Source organism: Oryzias latipes, chromosome 17 (assembly GCF_053564925.1).
Source record: "Oryzias latipes strain Hd-rR chromosome 17, Olatipes_Hd-rR_3.1".
NCBI classification, from domain to species: Eukaryota; Metazoa; Chordata; class Actinopteri; order Beloniformes; family Adrianichthyidae; genus Oryzias; species Oryzias latipes.
Window position 1 is genome coordinate 35,674,456 of NC_136253.1, and position 17,397 is coordinate 35,691,852.

The following is a 17,397-nucleotide window of genomic DNA, read 5'->3' on the forward strand; positions in this document are numbered from 1 at the left end:
CTCCGGCCTCGCAGGTTTAAGCTAATGCTAGCAGCGTGACGGCTGATCTCGGACCAGCATCTTCTGCTCTCCAGCTGCGAGCTGAGCCGTCCAGCCGTCCTCAGATCAGTGCTGCTGCTGCTCGCCGCTGAAGGTGGGATGAGGATCGAGCATGTGTGACCTGTTCCTCCGGTTCTAATTCATCCCTAAGACCCAATCAGATGTCAGGCTACACCGCCTTCCAGCGCCGGCCGAAGGTAAACGTGGCAGCAGCCCCTGTGGGGCCACGCATCCCACACGTGTGAAAGAAGAGTATTTACACCAGGAATGTATGGAGTGATATTTATGCCACCACGTTGCAAACAAAACGTTCTAAGTTGCAAACAAAAAATTAAACCTTTTTTTTTCACTTTCAATTTTTTCTTTCTGCTTTCAAAAATGTTTTTTTGTGTTTGCAACACTAATTTCTTTGCAGGCGTTGTTTCATCTCGCTTTTTTATTATCTTTGATTTTGCTCTCATAAGTTTCAGTTTAGTGTAACAAAGCAGCCAACAAACAGCTGCTGATTGGTCCAGATTCTAACCAATCCTGGACGGACACACATCACAACATGGTGTCGGCTACCGAGGCTCAGAAACCGAAGCAGCTCCTTTTACCCCCAATTTTGTTCTTTTTGGCTGAAGAAAACAACTGAAAGCAAAAAAAAAACAATTTGGAGAGAAAAATTGAAAGCAAATATTTAATATTTTAATTTGCAACTTAGAAAATTTTGTGTGCAACGTGGTGGCAGACATATCACTATTTGTGTGCGTGTGTGTGTGCACGTGCATCTCTCATCAGGTGACTGTGATTCAGGAGGTCAGAGTTCTAGAGCTAAACTGCGACGCTCTTGGTGGCAAACACACAGAAACAAAGATGGCGGACGGCGTCAGACTGGACGAGGAACATGCAGAGGAACGTAAAGGTCATCGGGGCTGCAGAGGTGGACATTTCTGAGCCAACCGGGTCCAGACGAGGATTCAGAAAATCTGTTTTCTAATCTTTGGGTTGTTGTTTTTTTAGGGTCAAATGAAGCTGAGAGATGTCAGCTCTGCACCCCCCCTTCCTCCCCAGGCATCACTCAACACCAACAGCACAAATGAAAAAGGGGAGGAGCCCCAGCTGATGTGAATGCACCTACCTTTCCTGTTTGCTGCGTTTGCCAGGGCGGGAAAGAAGGAAGGGGGAGGAGTTAAAGTGTCACTGCCGTCTATAAACTTTCATTTTATTTCATGTTTCTGAACAGTTTGTGAAAGAACAGAAGCGGGGGAGCTGCAGCTTTCGTTGGATCATCTCTATGCACTTTAGCTGCAGGTGGAGCGACAAGGCCAAGCCCCCCCCCACCCACGCCCCCCCATGTCAGTCTGTGTCTGCACCGAGGAAGAGGATGTGCTGCTTCATCCCGGAGCTGTCTGAAGCCCTTTTTTAAAGGTCTGCTGGGGTGGGGGTGGGGTGGGGGGTGCGGCTGCAGAACAGGTACCATGACAACAGAGCCAGCAGGGCGGGAGAAGAGGCGGGGCTTCTTCAGCGAGAAGCGTCTGATGTAAATAATGGCTCCCATCACAGACAGGTGAGCGTTCAGGAGTAAGACTGAAGGAAGGAGGCCACGCTCCTGAACGCTCACCTGCTGACAGACAGGTGAGGACACGCCTCCTGCATTTAATCTGCACCAATTATTTAGCTTTGATTGAAAATAGATGCATCATTTAGTGACCAACAAAAATAACCACCCGGAGCAGATTTTTCATCGTCTTCCAGAGTCATAACAGGTCGATGATGTCATGGCTTTGAACCAACAACCTCCGTGGATGGCGAGGTGCCGCTCGGCGCCCTGCCAGCCGCAGCTCTGTTTATGTGAAGTGACCAGTGGTGTTGCCCAAACGCATTTCTGACTTCTGCCTAAGAGGCTTTGACAGACTGGCTGTGCTTTTATTAGAGCGGCGCCGTCAGCTGCCAATTCAACCGCCGCTCGCTCCTCGCAGTAACGCCGAGCGGGCCGAAGCTTTTTCCGTCTGAAACGCAAATCAATTCTTCTCTGGTTCTTCTCCCGTCAGAGCCGAGCTGCAGGTGTGCGAGCGGCGCATGCAGGAGCCTCATTACTGCACCTGATGCAACCCCAGGAAACATCCAAAAGCAGCCGAGCCGCCGGTAAACTCTCACTTTTTGAAGAGGATGATGCCGATGACGAAGACGATGATGAGCACCACGGCCAGGACCGGCCCCATCACCCACAGCATCTCGGCTTGCTCCAGACCCTCGGCCCTTTCCGTTTTCACCAGGATGGGGTCCGAGTACGGACTGGCGGAGAAGGTCATCTGCAAGCAAATTACCCAGAAGGCTTTGAGACAGGAGCACAACAACCCCCCACCCCAAAGGTCAGTCATCAGTAAATGGGCCAACGCCGTTGACCATTTTACCACCACGGTAGAGCCGCCGATCACAGAATGACTGGATTGGATTCCAAGTCACTAATTCAAATGTTTGCAGATTTATGGATTTTCAAAGTCAAGATTTGATTTGATCTCAATCCTTAGTTTTTTTACGTTAATTTTTATACCCAAGATGGTTAAAGAATTCTTTCTCTTTAATGTTTAAGATCTGAATAAATGAGTAAAATGAGGGCGGGGTCATCTGATGTCATGAGTGGGTTAGTTTCCACAGATACGTGTGGACCAGACCGGTCATCTCTGACATCACCCAGAAAATTCTGTTCCGTAAGTGAAGCGTGACACGGGGCGGCCATGTTGATTGAAGATGACTGAGTGGAACAAACAGAAGAAAGTTTTGTTGGCTCCGCCCACCAGCCAAACAAAAAACACCCCTAAGAATTCACACCTTTGAGCTCTAACAAAATCTAAGCAGCTTAAATAATCCAACCCCCCCAGAAGTTTTTATCAACAGAAAATATACGCAACAAGACCAGCTCAGTGGCCTTGTGGTTAGAGTGTCTGCCCTGTAACTGGAAGGTTGTGGGTTCAAACCCGAGTCCTACCAAAGACTTTAAAAATGGGATTTTTCCTGAATGCGGAGAACAAATTTCACACACCTAGGTGTGTGACAGAAAGTGGGACTTTAACTGCAAACGCAACTGGACACTAGTGCAGAGCCACTAGTATTTTGGGTTTTTCAGGTGGTCAGTAATCTTTGAGCTTTAGGACCACGCAGACGGGAAGCGAGGAGCGACAGCTGGCATGAGGCGGCGTGTCCCCGGCTCCTCTGACATTAATAGGGGCGCAGACGAAGAGCCATCTCTTCTTCATTAGTGTTGGTGCTGTGACAGAGGAGGTGGGGGTGACAGTGAGAAGGCTCCTCCACCTCGGTTATAAATGAGACATCTTTCCACTCTGCCTCCCAATGATGGAGATGGAGGAAGGGGAGAGGGGTTGGGGGGCATCAGAGGAGGCAGACGTGGTGATTCAGTACAGGGTTTGAAACAGAGGAAGAGGAGGACAGAGGAAGAGGAAAGACGGCGGCATCTGTCATTAGAGCTCAGCACGCCACCTATTCAGTGTTGATAGGATATACAGGTGGGGAGGGGGGCGTGGAGAGGTGCGCCCATGACAGATTGCAGACTTCGAAAAGAATTGCGCTCGCAGCGTGAAGCGGGAGAGGCTGGGCAGCAGGCAGCAGTAATCCGCATCATTAGCTGCACAGCAGCCTGCTCTTTGGCACGCAGGCAGATATTAATTGGAAAGATAAGCTGAGATGAGCTCACAGAGTCCTGGGCTCCGTCATAACTTGTGTTATCGCTCATTCTCGTGGGCAGCGCCCGGAAAAACCGACACTGCGAGTTCACGTGCAAACGAGCGCGCTCGGATAGTAAAGACGGACAGAAGATCAATCAAGCAGAGAAGTTTTGACATTTCTGTCAATAAAGATGTTAGTTTACCAAAGTGCTTCTCCTCTGTTTCTGTCTGCAAACACAAAGATGCAGAGGAGGAGACCCCCACCTCCTCCGCAGAGGAGGAGACCCCCACCTCCTCCGCAGAGGAGGAGACCCCCACCTCCTCCGCAGAGGAGGAGTCCCCCACCTCCTCTGCAGAGGAGGAGACCCCCACCTCCTCCGCAGAGGAGGAGACCCCCACCTCCTCCGCAGAGGAGGAGTCCCCCACCTCCTCCGCAGAGGAGGAGACCCCCACCTCCTCCGCAGAGGAGGAGTCCCCCACCTCCTCCGCAGAGGAGGAGACCCCCACCTCCTCTGCAGAGGAGGAACCCGTGGTCTCACAGAGAAGCTTCTGATGACACCTCCAGACACACTTTAGGGCGGGGCCCTGCAATGAATCCTGGCAAAATTACGTCCCTTGAGGTGGTCTTAAGAGAACTGCAGACACACCTCCCCTTAAGATGCAGCCCACCCACTGCCTTTTTCAAAGAGGGAGGGGGCAACAATACGACACAAACATGTAAGAATATGTGGAGAAATGCAGCTGCAGCTCACCCTGCATGACCCCCCCCCCCCCATCCTGCAGTTTTGTCCTGACACTTCTATCTCCCCTTTTCCCCCCCACCCATCCACAGACACACTTATACCTATTTATCCAAACAACAACCCCCCCATCTGTGTCTGGGAATAGCATCTGAAGTCAGGAGGTCTCCACAGGTTGTTAAACCACATCTTCCTCTTGCAAAGCTTCTCCATGTGTGAGAAACCTGGGCGTACGAGCTGGGCGTGCACCCTGGGCGTGCACCCTGGGCGTGCACCCTGGGCGTGCGACATGGGCGTGCGACATGGGCGTGCAACATGGGCGTGCGACCTGGGCGTGCGACCTGGGCGTACGACCTGGGCGTGCGACATGGGCGTGCGACCTGGGCGTGCGCCCTGGGCGTGCACCCTGGGCTTGCACCCTGGGCGTGCGACATGGGCGTGCGACATGGGCGTGCGACATGGGCGTGCGACCTGGGCGTACGACCTGGGCGTACGACCTGGGCGTGCGACATGGGCGTGCGACCTGGGCGTGCGACATGGGCGTGCGACCTGGGCGTGCGACATGGGCGTACGACATGGGCGTACGACCTGGGCGTGCGACCTGGGCGTGCGACCTGGGCGTACGACCTGGGCGTACGACCTGGGCGTGCGACCTGGGCGTGCGACCTGGGCGTGCGACATGGGCGTGCGACCTGGGCGTGCGACATGGGCGTGCGACCTGGGCGTGCGACATGGGCGTACGACATGGGCGTACGACCTGGGCGTGCGACCTGGGCGTGCGACCTGGGCGTGCGACCTGGGCGTACGACCTGGGCGTGCGACATGGGCGTGCGACCTGGGCGTGCGACATGGGCGTGCGACCTGGGCGTGCGACATGGGCGTACGACATGGGCGTACGACCTGGGCGTGCGACCTGGGCGTGCGACCTGGGCGTGCGACATGGGCGTGCGACATGGGCGTACGACCTGGGCGTGCGACCTGGGCGTGCGACATGGGCGTGCGACATGGGCGTACGACCTGGGCGTGCGACCTGGGCGTGCGACCTGGGCGTGCGACATGGGCGTGCGACATGGGCGTGCGACATGGGCGTGCGACCTGGGCGTGCGACCTGGGCGTGCGACATGGGCGTGCGACATGGGCGTGCGACATGGGCGTACGACCTGGGCGTGCGACCTGGGCGTGCGACCTGGGCGTGCGACATGGGCGTGCGACATGGGCGTGCGACATGGGCGTGCGACCTGGGCGTGCGACCTGGGCGTACGACATGGGCGTGCGACATGGGCGTGCGACATGGGCGTGCGACATGGGCGTACGACCTGGGCGTGCGACCTGGGCGTGCGACCTGGGCGTGCGACATGGGCGTACGACCTGGGCGTGCGACCTGGGCGTGCGACCTGGGCGTGCGACATGGGCGTACGACCTGGCCGTGCGACCTGGGCGTGCGACCTGGGCGTGCGACATGGGCGTACGACCTGGGCGTGCGCCCTGGGCGTGCACCCTGGGCGTGCGACCTGGGCGTACGACCTGGGCGTGCACCCTGGGCGTGCACCCTGGGCGTGCGACTTGGGCGTACGACCTGGGCGTGCGACCTGGGCGTGCGACCTGGGCGTGCGACATGGGCGTACGACATGGGCTTGCCGGCGGTTGTTGCCACGGTTGTCGCCCTTGCTGGGGCAGCTGGAGTCTAACTTTGCAGCTTCACAGCTGTGAAGTGGACCCCAGTCTGGGGGGGGGGCGCCGTGGCGATGCTCCAATGGCCAGGTCCAAGGACTGTTTCCTCACAGCAGAGCAGAGCCTTACTTGTTTTTATTTTATTTATTTGCATAGTCATTATTATTGTACGTGGGGGGCCATGGGTCATATGTTTTAACGGAGGGGACTGGGGAGGGTGGGTTTTTACTGTAATATTGTGTGTTTTCTGTTTTTAAATGTTAAAGCGCTTTGAGCTGCGCAAAATGCATGAGAAGCGCTATTTTATAAATAAAGTTTGATTTTTGATTTAAACCTATGATCTACATGGGGGGGGACTTTGGGGGGGCAGTCTTTATTGATTCCAGTCCTGTTCTCCTCATGGTATATCTGGCTGTCGTTAAATTATTTGAACTTATTGGGTCATTTTTAGTCGTAGCCCGTTCATTTTACCCCCCCCCCCCCCCCCATGAGAGCCGTCAGTCGAGTCTGTTCTGAAATCCAGAGCGATCCCGAGATGATTGACAGCTGCGGCCAACCCGGTAAAACCCGACTGGGTTAAGGATCCGCTGTGCAGGTACACCAGGAGCGCGGGGATTTCAGCGACTCCTTTGAAGTACATCGCGGCTGCACCTCCTCCACTCGTTCCCCCCGCCTCAGAGTGGGGGATTAGTGGGGGAGGGAGGGCTTCTGGGACATGGAAAGCGGCGTTTCAGGGGAATCGGGCTTTACCGACTCTCCTGCCCCGTGACCAGCCCCTCGTCTCCCACTGTACTGCAGCCGCACTAATCAATCTGCCGCCACGCTGCAGGAGGACAGGGTGGGGGGGGTGGCGGAGGTGCTCAGAGGGGAGTGGAGGGGAGGTAAGACTCTGGGATCTGGATTCAGGCGCAGCTCAGCTGCTGAATATGCATGTCCCGTGCAGCCGAGCGGCCCAGAGCAATCCTCTCACTCCTCCTGCGGGGTGAGCGGTGTCGCCCCCCTCATCCCGCGAGAGCCCGCCTCCTCGCCGCTGTCTGACGAGGGCACAGCGCCCCCGCTTAGAGACGCTTGTATGAGCCTTGTTGCTACATCTGCTGTGAACCCCCAGCTGCTATGGAGGCGGGATCTCTGGGGGTTTAGTGGAGGAGGCGGAGTCTGGATGCAAGCGGTCAGCGGCAGAGGAGATGCTGCTGTTCCTCCCCAGCTTCAGAACCCAGAGCAGCAGCTGAGGAGGTTCTGCAGCTGAGGAGGAACCTCCTGGGGAGACAGAAACCTCCTTACGTAGTTGGCCGTGTTGTTGGTCTCCTCGTATCGGAGGACCGCCAGGACGAAGCACAGGTACTCCTGCTGGCTGCTCAGGGGTTTGTTGTAGAAGCCGTTGTACATCTTCTCATCGCCCAGCGTGAAGGTGGCCGGCAGGGAGGTCAGCTTGGCGGCGATGTACGGTTTGGCGGGATCCAGGTGACGCCTGCGCCGGAGGACCGGACCCTCGCTGGACCTGAGGAGCTGAGGAGATCCGAGGAGAGGAACATGGTCAGCACCGATCTTCACGACAGTCCAGAATGATCTTTGAACTAGCAGAACCTGGAATCAAGTCATGAGTGGAGGTTGCCCCCCCCCGGCCTAAATGGCCTTTGTGCGCTCATGCAGCAGAGCAGCACGGCGAGCAATCTGAACGTGACTGCCAGCCCGGCTAATAAACCAGCAGCGGCGCAGGAGCAGCTTTCTGAAATCCGCATGTTGGAGGGAGGAGACGCCACTTAATGACTCTGGGACTTCCACACCGCCTCCGTCCCGTGTTTCTACTGGGATCCTAAACTACAAGCTCAGAACCAACCCGTTCAGATTCACACTCTTAAGGTAAAACCCGGTTTGGGCCTGAGGGGTGACCCCCGACCCGCCACTCACCTCCTCCAGGTCCATGTCGTCGGGGTTCTTCCAGCGCCGCGCCGACTGGGACGAAGGAACCAACACGATGTAGTACCAGCTGCAGAGCAACACACAGGCGTGAGCACAGGGGGGGCTGAAGGTCAAACAGCAGCAAACCAGATCTGCGTCTCGATTAAAGGCTAATGACAGAGAACGCCGCGGCGAGGAGACAGGAGGATCCTGCAGGTTAATGCGGGCGGCTGCACGCATCGCCTTTTGTCAGGGAGACTAGACCGACGGGAATGAGAAACAGCAGAAAGACGTCCCACTGGCTCGGGTGTGCACGTGTCTGCGCGTGCACGTGTCTGCGCTCCTCGGCGGGCTTCTCCCTGAATGTTTGGGCGCAGCTGAAAGTTTCTGCTGGTTGCAGCGTCTGTAAAACGAGCTGCTGCTGACAGAGAGGCAGCTGCTGCTGCCAACCGTCAGTCTGAGAGGAAGAAAACATGTAGAACAAGCCCCCCCCAGCCCCCCACCCTCCTACACAATCCCCAACTCTTTCTGTCAGTCTGCGCTGGAGCGTGACCGGCCCTGACAGCCCTTTAAGCCAATCACGGGCGAGCGCCGCGGTGTGCGCGTGCGGCGGTGGAGACTGGCTCCTGCAGTGGCGGCGTTCTGCTACTGCGATGTTTGGACGCAGCGCCACTGACCTGACGCGAGCGCTGGTCTGCACCGCCGGCAGACTGATGGTTATCCTGCTACCGAGCGCCAGGTGTTTGCTGGGCTTGGCTTGGAGGAGGTCCGGGGCGGTCCTGATGGACACCTGCTGCTGCAGGCCTCCGGCGATGTTGCCGCGGCTCGTCAGCACGAAGGAGTAGTCGGTGTCGGGCTGCAGCTGACTGATGAGCTTCCTCTTCAGGTTTCCCTGCACCTCCACGCTCTGCTGGTTGTAGAGGATCTGAAACCACAGCGGCACATTAACAGAGGAACGCGAGCCCTGAGGGGCCCCGGCCCCTGCTCCTAGCTGGAGGGGGGCATCAACAGAAAACTGCCACATTTACTCTACAGCATGACTGGGGCAGGAGCAGCTGCTTCCCTTCCTGTGACCAGAGTTCTCCTGACGCGGGACTCACCTTGAAAGGAGCCTGGGACTTGTAGTTGGGAGGTAAATCCCAGGTGAGGAGGACAGACGTTTCGGTCACGGCTTTGACGCCAAAGTTGAGAGTCGGGAAATCTAAGATAAAAAAACAACAACCTGATTATTACTGTGATCAAAAACGGACCTTCAGAAAAGTCAGGACACGTGTTCAGGCTGTCGTCATACATGACGAGCTGCATTCAGACACATTCATAAACCACAGGTGCTACATCTATAGCCCTCTATAACCAGATGGTGCCGGCCCACCTCGGCGTGGCGTGTAACGGTATGGAAGATGAGGACACGTGCTCACGTGACGCTGGCATGGAATGAGATTAGAAAGGAATAATCAGGACTACAGAGGGAGGGGGGCCTGATGGGGTCTGAGGCAGCAGGAGGAGGTCAGGAGGTCATTCCTGTGCTGGTGGAGCTGCAGGAGAACCACAAACCCGTCATGGACTCGCCTGACCTCTGAACTACGAGTCTGTAGTTTCTAACAGAGGATCATGGGGGGGTTAGGCTGGAGGGGCACAGGTCCCTTCTCTGTTAAGTTTGTTCTGCTGGATCCTTTGGATCAGAACCTAAACAGCCGTTCTAACAGAGAACGTTGCATGTTCTGGATTGAAGGAAACGCCAGCAGAGACCCGGACCCGACTTGATGATGGTTCTGAACCCCTTTGGATCACCGGCGTTCTCATGAGCAGCTGATGTGTGCTCTGACAGCGTTTGAAATGGAACCGGCTGTGGATTCTGCGTTAGCGTACCGTTGGACATGGTTCTGCTCTGGATGCTGGGGCTCAGGGGGCCCCCGCCCTTGCTGGTGAAGGCCTGCACACGGATGTCGTAGGTGGTGTCGGGGTTGAGGCCCTGGATGTTCATCTGCGTGTCGGTGGTGCGGTTGGTGCTGTTCTGCTGGCTGTTGATGTCCCGGTACACCACCACGTAGGACACGATCCTGCCGTTCCGCTCAGGCAGCAGGGGGGGCTCCCAGGTCAGGCGGGTGCTGGACTGGGTCAGTCCGGTGACCTGCAGGTTGGTGGGGTAGCCGGAGGGCGTGTCCTCGGGGGTGCTGATCTCCTTCACGTAGGCCTCCCCGATGCCGGCCCGGTTGCGGGCGCTGAGGCGGAAGACGTAGGTGGCGCCCTTGTGCAGGCCGGTGACGGTGTAGTGGTCGTCCGTCTTCCTCAGGTCGCGTGAGCTGAACCCCTCCTCGTCCGTGCGCTTGTACTGCAGCTGGTAGCCCATCAGCTCCCCCACCATCTCCTTGGGCGGCTGCCACTGGATCAGAGCCGTGTTGCCGGAGGTGGCGCTGATCATCATGCTGGGCTTCCCCGGGACTGAAAGACGGGAAGAAAACAGCCGAGTGAAAACCCGGAACCCTCGCGGGTCCAGAAGACCCACTTCAGGTTTGTTTTTTTATTTCTTCTTTCTAAAGCCCTGGTCCCACCTGTCCTTACAGGTGGCTAAAGCTGAAAATGGTTAAACGTGCACGGGACACACAGGTGACCCACACCAAACATGGGGGTCTTAGTGAACACGTATGCAACACGTGCTACCTCCCCATTACACGTGAGTAAGGGGGAGGTAGAAAAGATGCAGGCGTGGCGTACAGATTCTCTGTTTTAACCCCCAAAGCCTTCAGACTGTGGAGGATAGTTAGTGCTGTTCACGTGAAACGTGCACGCTCCTCATTGCAGCCTGACTGCTAGAAATGAGCAAATCAGGCAATCGGAGTGTAGTTTGTGTGGACGTCCTACGTGCACTTAGGGATCACGTGCACACACCAGTGTGTGCAGTATTCAGTAAGGAGTCAGTCCTCTCACCTTAACGACTAGAGCGTGGCGTAAGGACGCCGTACGACATCATCACCAGTACGCCATAAGTGCGTCCAACGTCCACCAGCCTAAAGATACACTAACCACACCCACAACATGGTTCGTTCCATTTTCATGGCGTCCCTTAAGGTGGGTGTACGAGCCTCAAGTGAACTGGAAGACACGCCTACGCTCCCCTTAAGGTGCAGTAGCTCCTCTACGACCCCCACGGGCCAAAACCCCACAGAACCCGTCCGGGTAACCCCTCCCTGTACAGGTGCATGTGACTGAACCTAACCGAGGATGGACCCCCCCCAAAAAGCCTGCAGTTTCAGCTGTCGTGTTTCTGTGGGTTGGACTGAAGGTTACCCCCCCAGAGAGGAAAGTGCTGACACTGCTGTTTTAGAGGGGGGGGTTCTCCCCAGGCTCTGACCTGCCCCAGATGTGGTGATGACTTTGGCTTTGCTGCGAGCTCCGTCCCCCTTGGTGGTGTAGGCCGCTACAGTGACAGAGTAGGTGGTCTCAGCCTGCAGCCCCCCAATGATGGCCTCCTGCAACAAGAACACGGTCAGACGGGGAGAAGCGAGGAGCAGGTCCAACCACCATCCCATTAAAACCAGAACGCTGACCCCCTCCCTTCTGACTTCACTTGGACCACAGAGGAGGTTTTCAGGAACCCGGGCGGGACCAGCAGTTCTTCTGGGAGCAGAACCGCTGCTGGTCCCCAAGAGAACGCTGGACCCATGAAGCCACAAACGAAGCAGGAAGTCACCCGTGTGTCCGTGTTCATGCCTGCTGCACGCATGAGCATGCACCCAGAGGAGCAGCAGCGCCGCCGCAGCTGCAGCCGCAGCTGCAGCCGCAGCTGCAGCCGCAGCCGCAGCTGCAGCCGCAGCAGCTCCGTCTGCTCGCCGCAGCTGCAGCAGCTCTACTTTTCTTTAGCCGATTGTTGCTCCTCTGGATGGACGTCGGCACAAACGCAGACACACTCAGGTGGTAGAACAGAAACACACAGAACCGCACACTTCACGCTGAACAAACACACACGCATGAGTCTGCACGCACAAAGTCACAAGTGTCCATGCATGTGCACGTGAGCATGCACGCAGATTTAAATGAACCCCTGTCTGTCCTCCTGCAGGTCCAGTTCTTGGAAAAAAGTTCTGATCCGAGTCGTCCTGGCGTTAGCGGCCGCTAACACGGCTCCATAACCGGCTCAGGCAGCTGCAGAACCGTTCTGACCGGGTTCTTTCAGGTCCAGGAACCCGGAGAAACCTCAGCAGAAAACATTTTCCTTCAGGCACAAACGCTCAGGTCGTCATGGAAACAGATTCTACTGCATTTCTACGCTCTTCAAACGTACGCAGAACGGCGTTTTTGGTTTGAGAAAACCTCGCCTTCTCCTCACGCACTCGCCGGCTCAGGGAGGCGTGCCCGTCTTCAGGGCGCAGACATCCGTCTGAGGCTCGTCACAGTACATTAGCGATCTGGCACGGAGGACGCCGCGGAAACAATGAAGGCGTGTGAAAGACGACAGCATCTGGTCCGTGTCTGTCAGGTGTTAATCAGGGTTTCAGCGGCAGCCCGCCGTGCGGCCGCCGTCTTCCTCAAATGTGCACGCCATCATCTCTGTGTGTCATTTATGAACAACCCGATCGATCAGACGCTAGCGGATCGGTTTTTTCAGCTGTCTGCTGAACATTACAGAAACCCCTCAGAAAACGGGGAACAGCGGTTCTGAAAACCCGATTTTAACGTTTGTTTATCAGACCAAAGTCTGTTGAACGCCGTCCGTCTACACCTGCTCGGTTCTGTGCCGCCTCACAGGCTGCTGGAGCCTGTCCTAACCGCTGCAGGGTGGAGGCGGCGCCACCCAGACCCGCCAGCCTGAATGAACGCCTCGTGACCTGTGAGGAGACCGGACTGTTCTGCTGGTTCTACTTCTACCAGCAGAACTCAGAACCAGGCAGAAATGTTCCTCTGCGATTCTGCAGCTCCAGACACAAATGGGAACACAAACGCACAACAAACACACAACAAACACAAAGACAGTTCCTGCAGTGGTTAAGGTGAAGGATCACACACCCCCTTCCTTCCAAAAACACACAAGCACACACAGCACCCCTGAAGAAGGGGGGCCGGCCCTGCAGGGACACCCAGCACACGCGTGGCGTACTCACGTGTTCGGTGGACTCGTCAATGTTCCACTGATGGGAGAGAAGACACGGGACACGGGGGGGGGACACGGGTCAGAAACAGGACAACAGGAAGCCGAAAAAAAGCACCAGCGTCTTTTTTTCACTGACATTTGAATGAAGATGTCAAAGGAGGAGGAGGAGGAGGAGGGGGGGAGGGGAACAAGCTGGGGAGGGGTACTGATGGGGGGGGGTGCTCTGCCTCGTTTCCAGTTGCTGTGAATCCTGTAAAACTCTGAACACGTCTCCATGTGGACACGGGCCAGACCACGCGGACGACACGCGGGGGGGTCCTCATTACGTTCTAGCGGAGGGGGGGTGCGCGATAAAACTCCAAGCAAAACGGATTTTAACATTTGAGCTCAGAGCGCCATCCCAAACAGGAAGTTTGACCTTTTCTGCTGGAACCTGCTGCGGGGGCGGCGGCTTTGGTGGCTATCAGTGACGGCGAGCTGAAACTCGCCGTCACTGATAGCAGCGTCTGTGGAAGCGCACCGTTTCCACACCTGTAAATGTGATGACTGGCTGTATAAAAGAGGAGTGATGGGGGGGCAGCGTTATGATTGATGGAGCCCCCCCCACACACACGTCCCAATTGAGTCCAGCCAGGAGGCGTGAAGCTTCGCCACGCTGGCGTGAAACGCATGAACGCTCAGAGTTAATGAACCCGCAGAGCAGAAAGATTTAAACACGCAACTTCCAACGTGAAGGCTGACAGGGGGCGTGTCTGTGAGCGCAGGGGAGGAGCCAGCAGGTTCAGGCTGAGGTCACTTCCTGCAGAAGCGCATAGAAGTGAGGGCCTTGTGGGGGCCTCTGCTGGGGGGGCAGAGCTGCTGCCATCAGCTGATCCTGTAGAAGTTGGAGGTGAAGCTGCAGGAAGTTCTGCTGAGAGACGTTCGTCTTCAGTAGAACCTGGAGGGGTGATGCAGAGGTGAGTCATGAGGCGAGTCATGAGCTCACCTGACTCCTGGATCTCGTTATCACTGTGGCGCTGTGTGTGCGTGTGTGTGTGTGTGTGCGTGGGGGGGGGCGTTCTGGAGCCCCTGACTGTGTGGTCTCTAATAACGTCTGAACAGGTCTGTGCAAGTCGGACAGTCGCTGATGCCCCCCCCCCCCCCCCAGAACGCCTGACGTGACTCAACCGGGGGGGAACAAAACCTGCACGTCTTGGGTATGGGGGGGTGAACCTGATAGCTACGCCCTGCGACGGATTACAGCCTGCCTTTGTGTTTATTGTGTACACGCCACAAATGAGGCGTGGCCGCCGCCAGTTCTGCTTGGACGACCAGGAGGTCACACTCCGTTCAGGTTCCTTCACGGTGCAACTTGGAGAAGGCGGGGAGGAGCAGCAGCCCCCACCTGGAAAAGGTGTGGGGGGTATTTTCTGTTTGGAGTGACTACTCTAAGTGATTGGTTGATTATAAGGGGGGGGGGTCATAACCATGGTAACGAGGCAGTGCAGATGTATCAGCGCTCCAACTGCTAAGCCACGCCCCCCAATGTTTCACACGGAGAACATCCTACAGGAGGAGGATTCTAACACACGGGGGGGGGGGGGGGGTCTGAGGATCAGATACAGCAGAAGCTCCGCCCATTCTGCGGTGGAAACAGAAAGCTGAAATCCAAACTGGATGGAGAGATGAAGGGGGGACGAGTGCGTGGACAGCAGAACGGGGGAGCGAGGGGGCGGGGCCTGTTACCTGCGCCTCTGGCAGAGCGATGTCCAGGATGTTGGGCTGACCTCGAGGCTCGCCGTTCTCCAGCCGGGAGAAGATGACCTGGTAGCCCCGGATCTGGCCGTGCTGTTTGCCCTGTAGGGGGGGCTTCCAGGAGACTTTGATGGCCGTGGAGTTCAGAGCCTCCACCTCCAACTTCCTGGGGGGGGCTCCTGGCACTGAAAGAGAGAGACAAGGACGAGCGAGAGAGCGGTCAGGTCTGGTGGGCACTGATGAAGAACCAGCAGAGCCACATCTTCATCATGGTTAGTCTCAGCGGTTAATCACAGCGTGAAGTTAGCGTGTTGTTAGAGTCTCTCAGGGACAGACGATCGTCCGTCCTGACCAACCAGGACGGCGGGAAAAGGAAGACGAAGCAGGGATGTCGTCCATTCAGACACAGCGGAGAGACAGACGCCCAGCAGCCCCCACTCCAGCAAAGACATGAGAGCCGCAGAGGTGAAAGGGTGAAGGCCGCCCCCCGCGTGGGGCGAGGCAGGAACCTACCATCCTCCTTGGTTCTCATCTTCACCGGGGCGCTCTCGGGTCCTGGCCCCACATCAGTGTGGGCCCTCACCCACACCTGATACTCGGTCCACTTCTCCAGGCCGTCCAGCACATAGCTGCTGGCGTCGGCGCCAATGTCCGCCACTTCCTGCCTCTCCGTGTCCTCTCCTGACAGGGCCTGGTAGCTGACCGTGTAGCGCACGATGGCGCCGTGGCGGCTAGCGGCCGGCGGCGCCACCCAACTCACCTTCAGGCTGGTCGAGCTCAGGCTGACTAGATGGACTTCTTGAGGGGGGGCAGATGGAGCTGCGGGGGAGGGGGGGATGGATCAAGCAAAAAAAATAAAACAGGATGCAAACACAAACTAGGGAAGCTTTTTGTTCACAGAGGTCGTCTCTGGATGTGGAACAAAAAGCTTCCCGATAAACACAGAACCTCCTCTGGACTGAGAGGAACGGAAACTCCCCACAGAGCGAGGAGGACACAAGACACCCAGCAGAAGCAGTTTGAGGAGTCGCTGCAGCTGAGGTCGACGGGATGGAACGCTCGGCTGTAATTTAGGGATCAATGGCGTCCAGCGGCGTCCCCTGACATTAAAACTACACATCCCAGTCAGAGACAGACTGAGGCGCTCTGAGAACAGATTTGGTGTCCAAACATCTTCTCCTCCTCCTCCTCTTTCTGCCCTCCTCCTTCCTTCTTCCCCCTCTTGTCCTCCTTCTCCCTCCCCCTTCCTCCTGTCCTCCTTCCTCCTGTCTTCCTCCTCCTCCCTCCTCCTGTCCTCCCTCCTCCTTCCTCCTCCTCCTCCTGTCCTCCTCCTTCCTTCTTCCTCCTGTCCTCCTTCCTCCTCCTGTCCTCCTCCTTCCTCCTGTCCTCCTCCTTCCTCCTGTCCTCCTCTCTCCTCCTTCCTCCTGTCCTCCTCCCTCCTCCTGTCCTCCTCCTTCCTCCTGTCCTCCTCCTCCTCCCTCCTCCTTCCTCCTGTCCTCCTCCCTCCTCCTGTCCTCCGTCTCTCCTCCTTCCTCCTGTCCTCCTCTCTCCTCCTGTCCTCCTCCTTCCTCCTCCCCCCTCCTGTCCTCCTCCCTCCTCCTTTTTCCTGTCCTCCTCTTTCCTCCTTCCTCCTGTCCTCCTCCTCTCTCCTCCTTCCTCCTGTCCTCCTTCCTCCTCCCTCCTCCTCCTTCCTCCTGTCCTCCTCCTCCTTCCTCCTGTCCTCCTCCTGTTCTCCTCCTTCCTCCTGTCCTCCTCCTTCCTCCTGTCTTCCTCCTTCCTCCTCCCTCCTCCTGTCCTCCTCCTTCCTCCTTCTTCCTGTCCTCCTCTTTCCTCCTTCCTCCTGTCCTCCTCCTTCCTCCTCCCTCCTCCTTCTTCCTGTCCTCCTCTTTCCTCCTTCCTTCTCTCCTTTTCCTTCCTCCTCCCTCCTCCTGTCCTCCTCCCTCCTCCTTCTTCCTGTCCTCCTCTTTCCTCCTTCCTCCTGTCCTCCTCCTTCCTCCTCCCTCCTCCTGTCCTCCTCCTTCCTCCTTCTTCCTGTCCTCCTCTTTCCTCCTTCCTCCTGTCCTCCTCCTTCCTCCTCCCTCCTCCTTCTTCCTGTCCTCCTCTTTCCTCCTTCCTTCTCTCCTTTTCCTTCCTCCTCCCTCCTCCTGTCCTCCTCCCTCCTCCTTCTTCCTGTCCTCCTCTTTCCTCCTTCCCCCTGTCTTCCTCCTTCCTCCTGTCTTCCTCCTTCCTCCTCCCTCCTCCTGTCCTCCTCCTCTCTCCTCCTTCCTCCTTCCTCCTCCCTCCTCCTGTCCTCCTCCTTCCTCCTGTCCTCCTCCTCCTCCCTCCTCCTTCCTCCTGTCCTCCTCCTTCCTCCTTCCTCCTGTCCTCCTCCTTCCTCCTCCCTCCTCCTGTCCTCCTCCTTCTTCCTGTCCTCCTCTTTCCTCCTTCCTCCTCTCCTTCTCCTCCCTCCTCCCTCCTCCTGTCCTCCTCCCTCCTCCTTCTTCTTCCTGTCCTCCTCCTCCTCCTTCCTCCTCCTGTCCTAACTGACTCCACAGTTGAGCTGAAACAGCGTCTGGAATCA

At 57.0% G+C, this 17,397-nt stretch overlaps 1 protein-coding gene across 18 annotated transcripts in view; it reads right to left on the reverse strand.

Annotated features, from left to right (window-relative positions):
- The window catches only part of LOC101168742 (receptor-type tyrosine-protein phosphatase F), a 145,604-nt gene that overhangs the window by 24,855 nt on the left and 103,352 nt on the right, over positions 1-17,397 (reverse strand). For 6 of the 18 annotated variants that reach the window (XM_078935103.1, XM_078935097.1, XM_078935100.1 and 3 more), the window contains 10 exons: positions 15,351-15,656; positions 14,829-15,022; positions 13,114-13,140; positions 11,367-11,484; positions 9,884-10,456; positions 9,115-9,215; positions 8,692-8,939; positions 8,024-8,102; positions 7,397-7,621; positions 2,179-2,333 (listed from right to left, as the gene is read on the reverse strand). In XM_078935103.1, coding sequence (XP_078791229.1) covers positions 2,179-2,333; positions 7,397-7,621; positions 8,024-8,102; positions 8,692-8,939; positions 9,115-9,215; positions 9,884-10,456; positions 11,367-11,484; positions 13,114-13,140; positions 14,829-15,022; positions 15,351-15,656 — 2,026 coding nt within the window. The remainder of the gene's footprint in view (positions 1-2,178; positions 2,334-7,396; positions 7,622-8,023; positions 8,103-8,691; positions 8,940-9,114; positions 9,216-9,883; positions 10,457-11,366; positions 11,485-13,113; positions 13,141-14,828; positions 15,023-15,350; positions 15,657-17,397) is intronic. The other 12 variants (XM_078935101.1, XM_078935104.1, XM_078935099.1 and 9 more) reach the window with 3 other exon arrangements.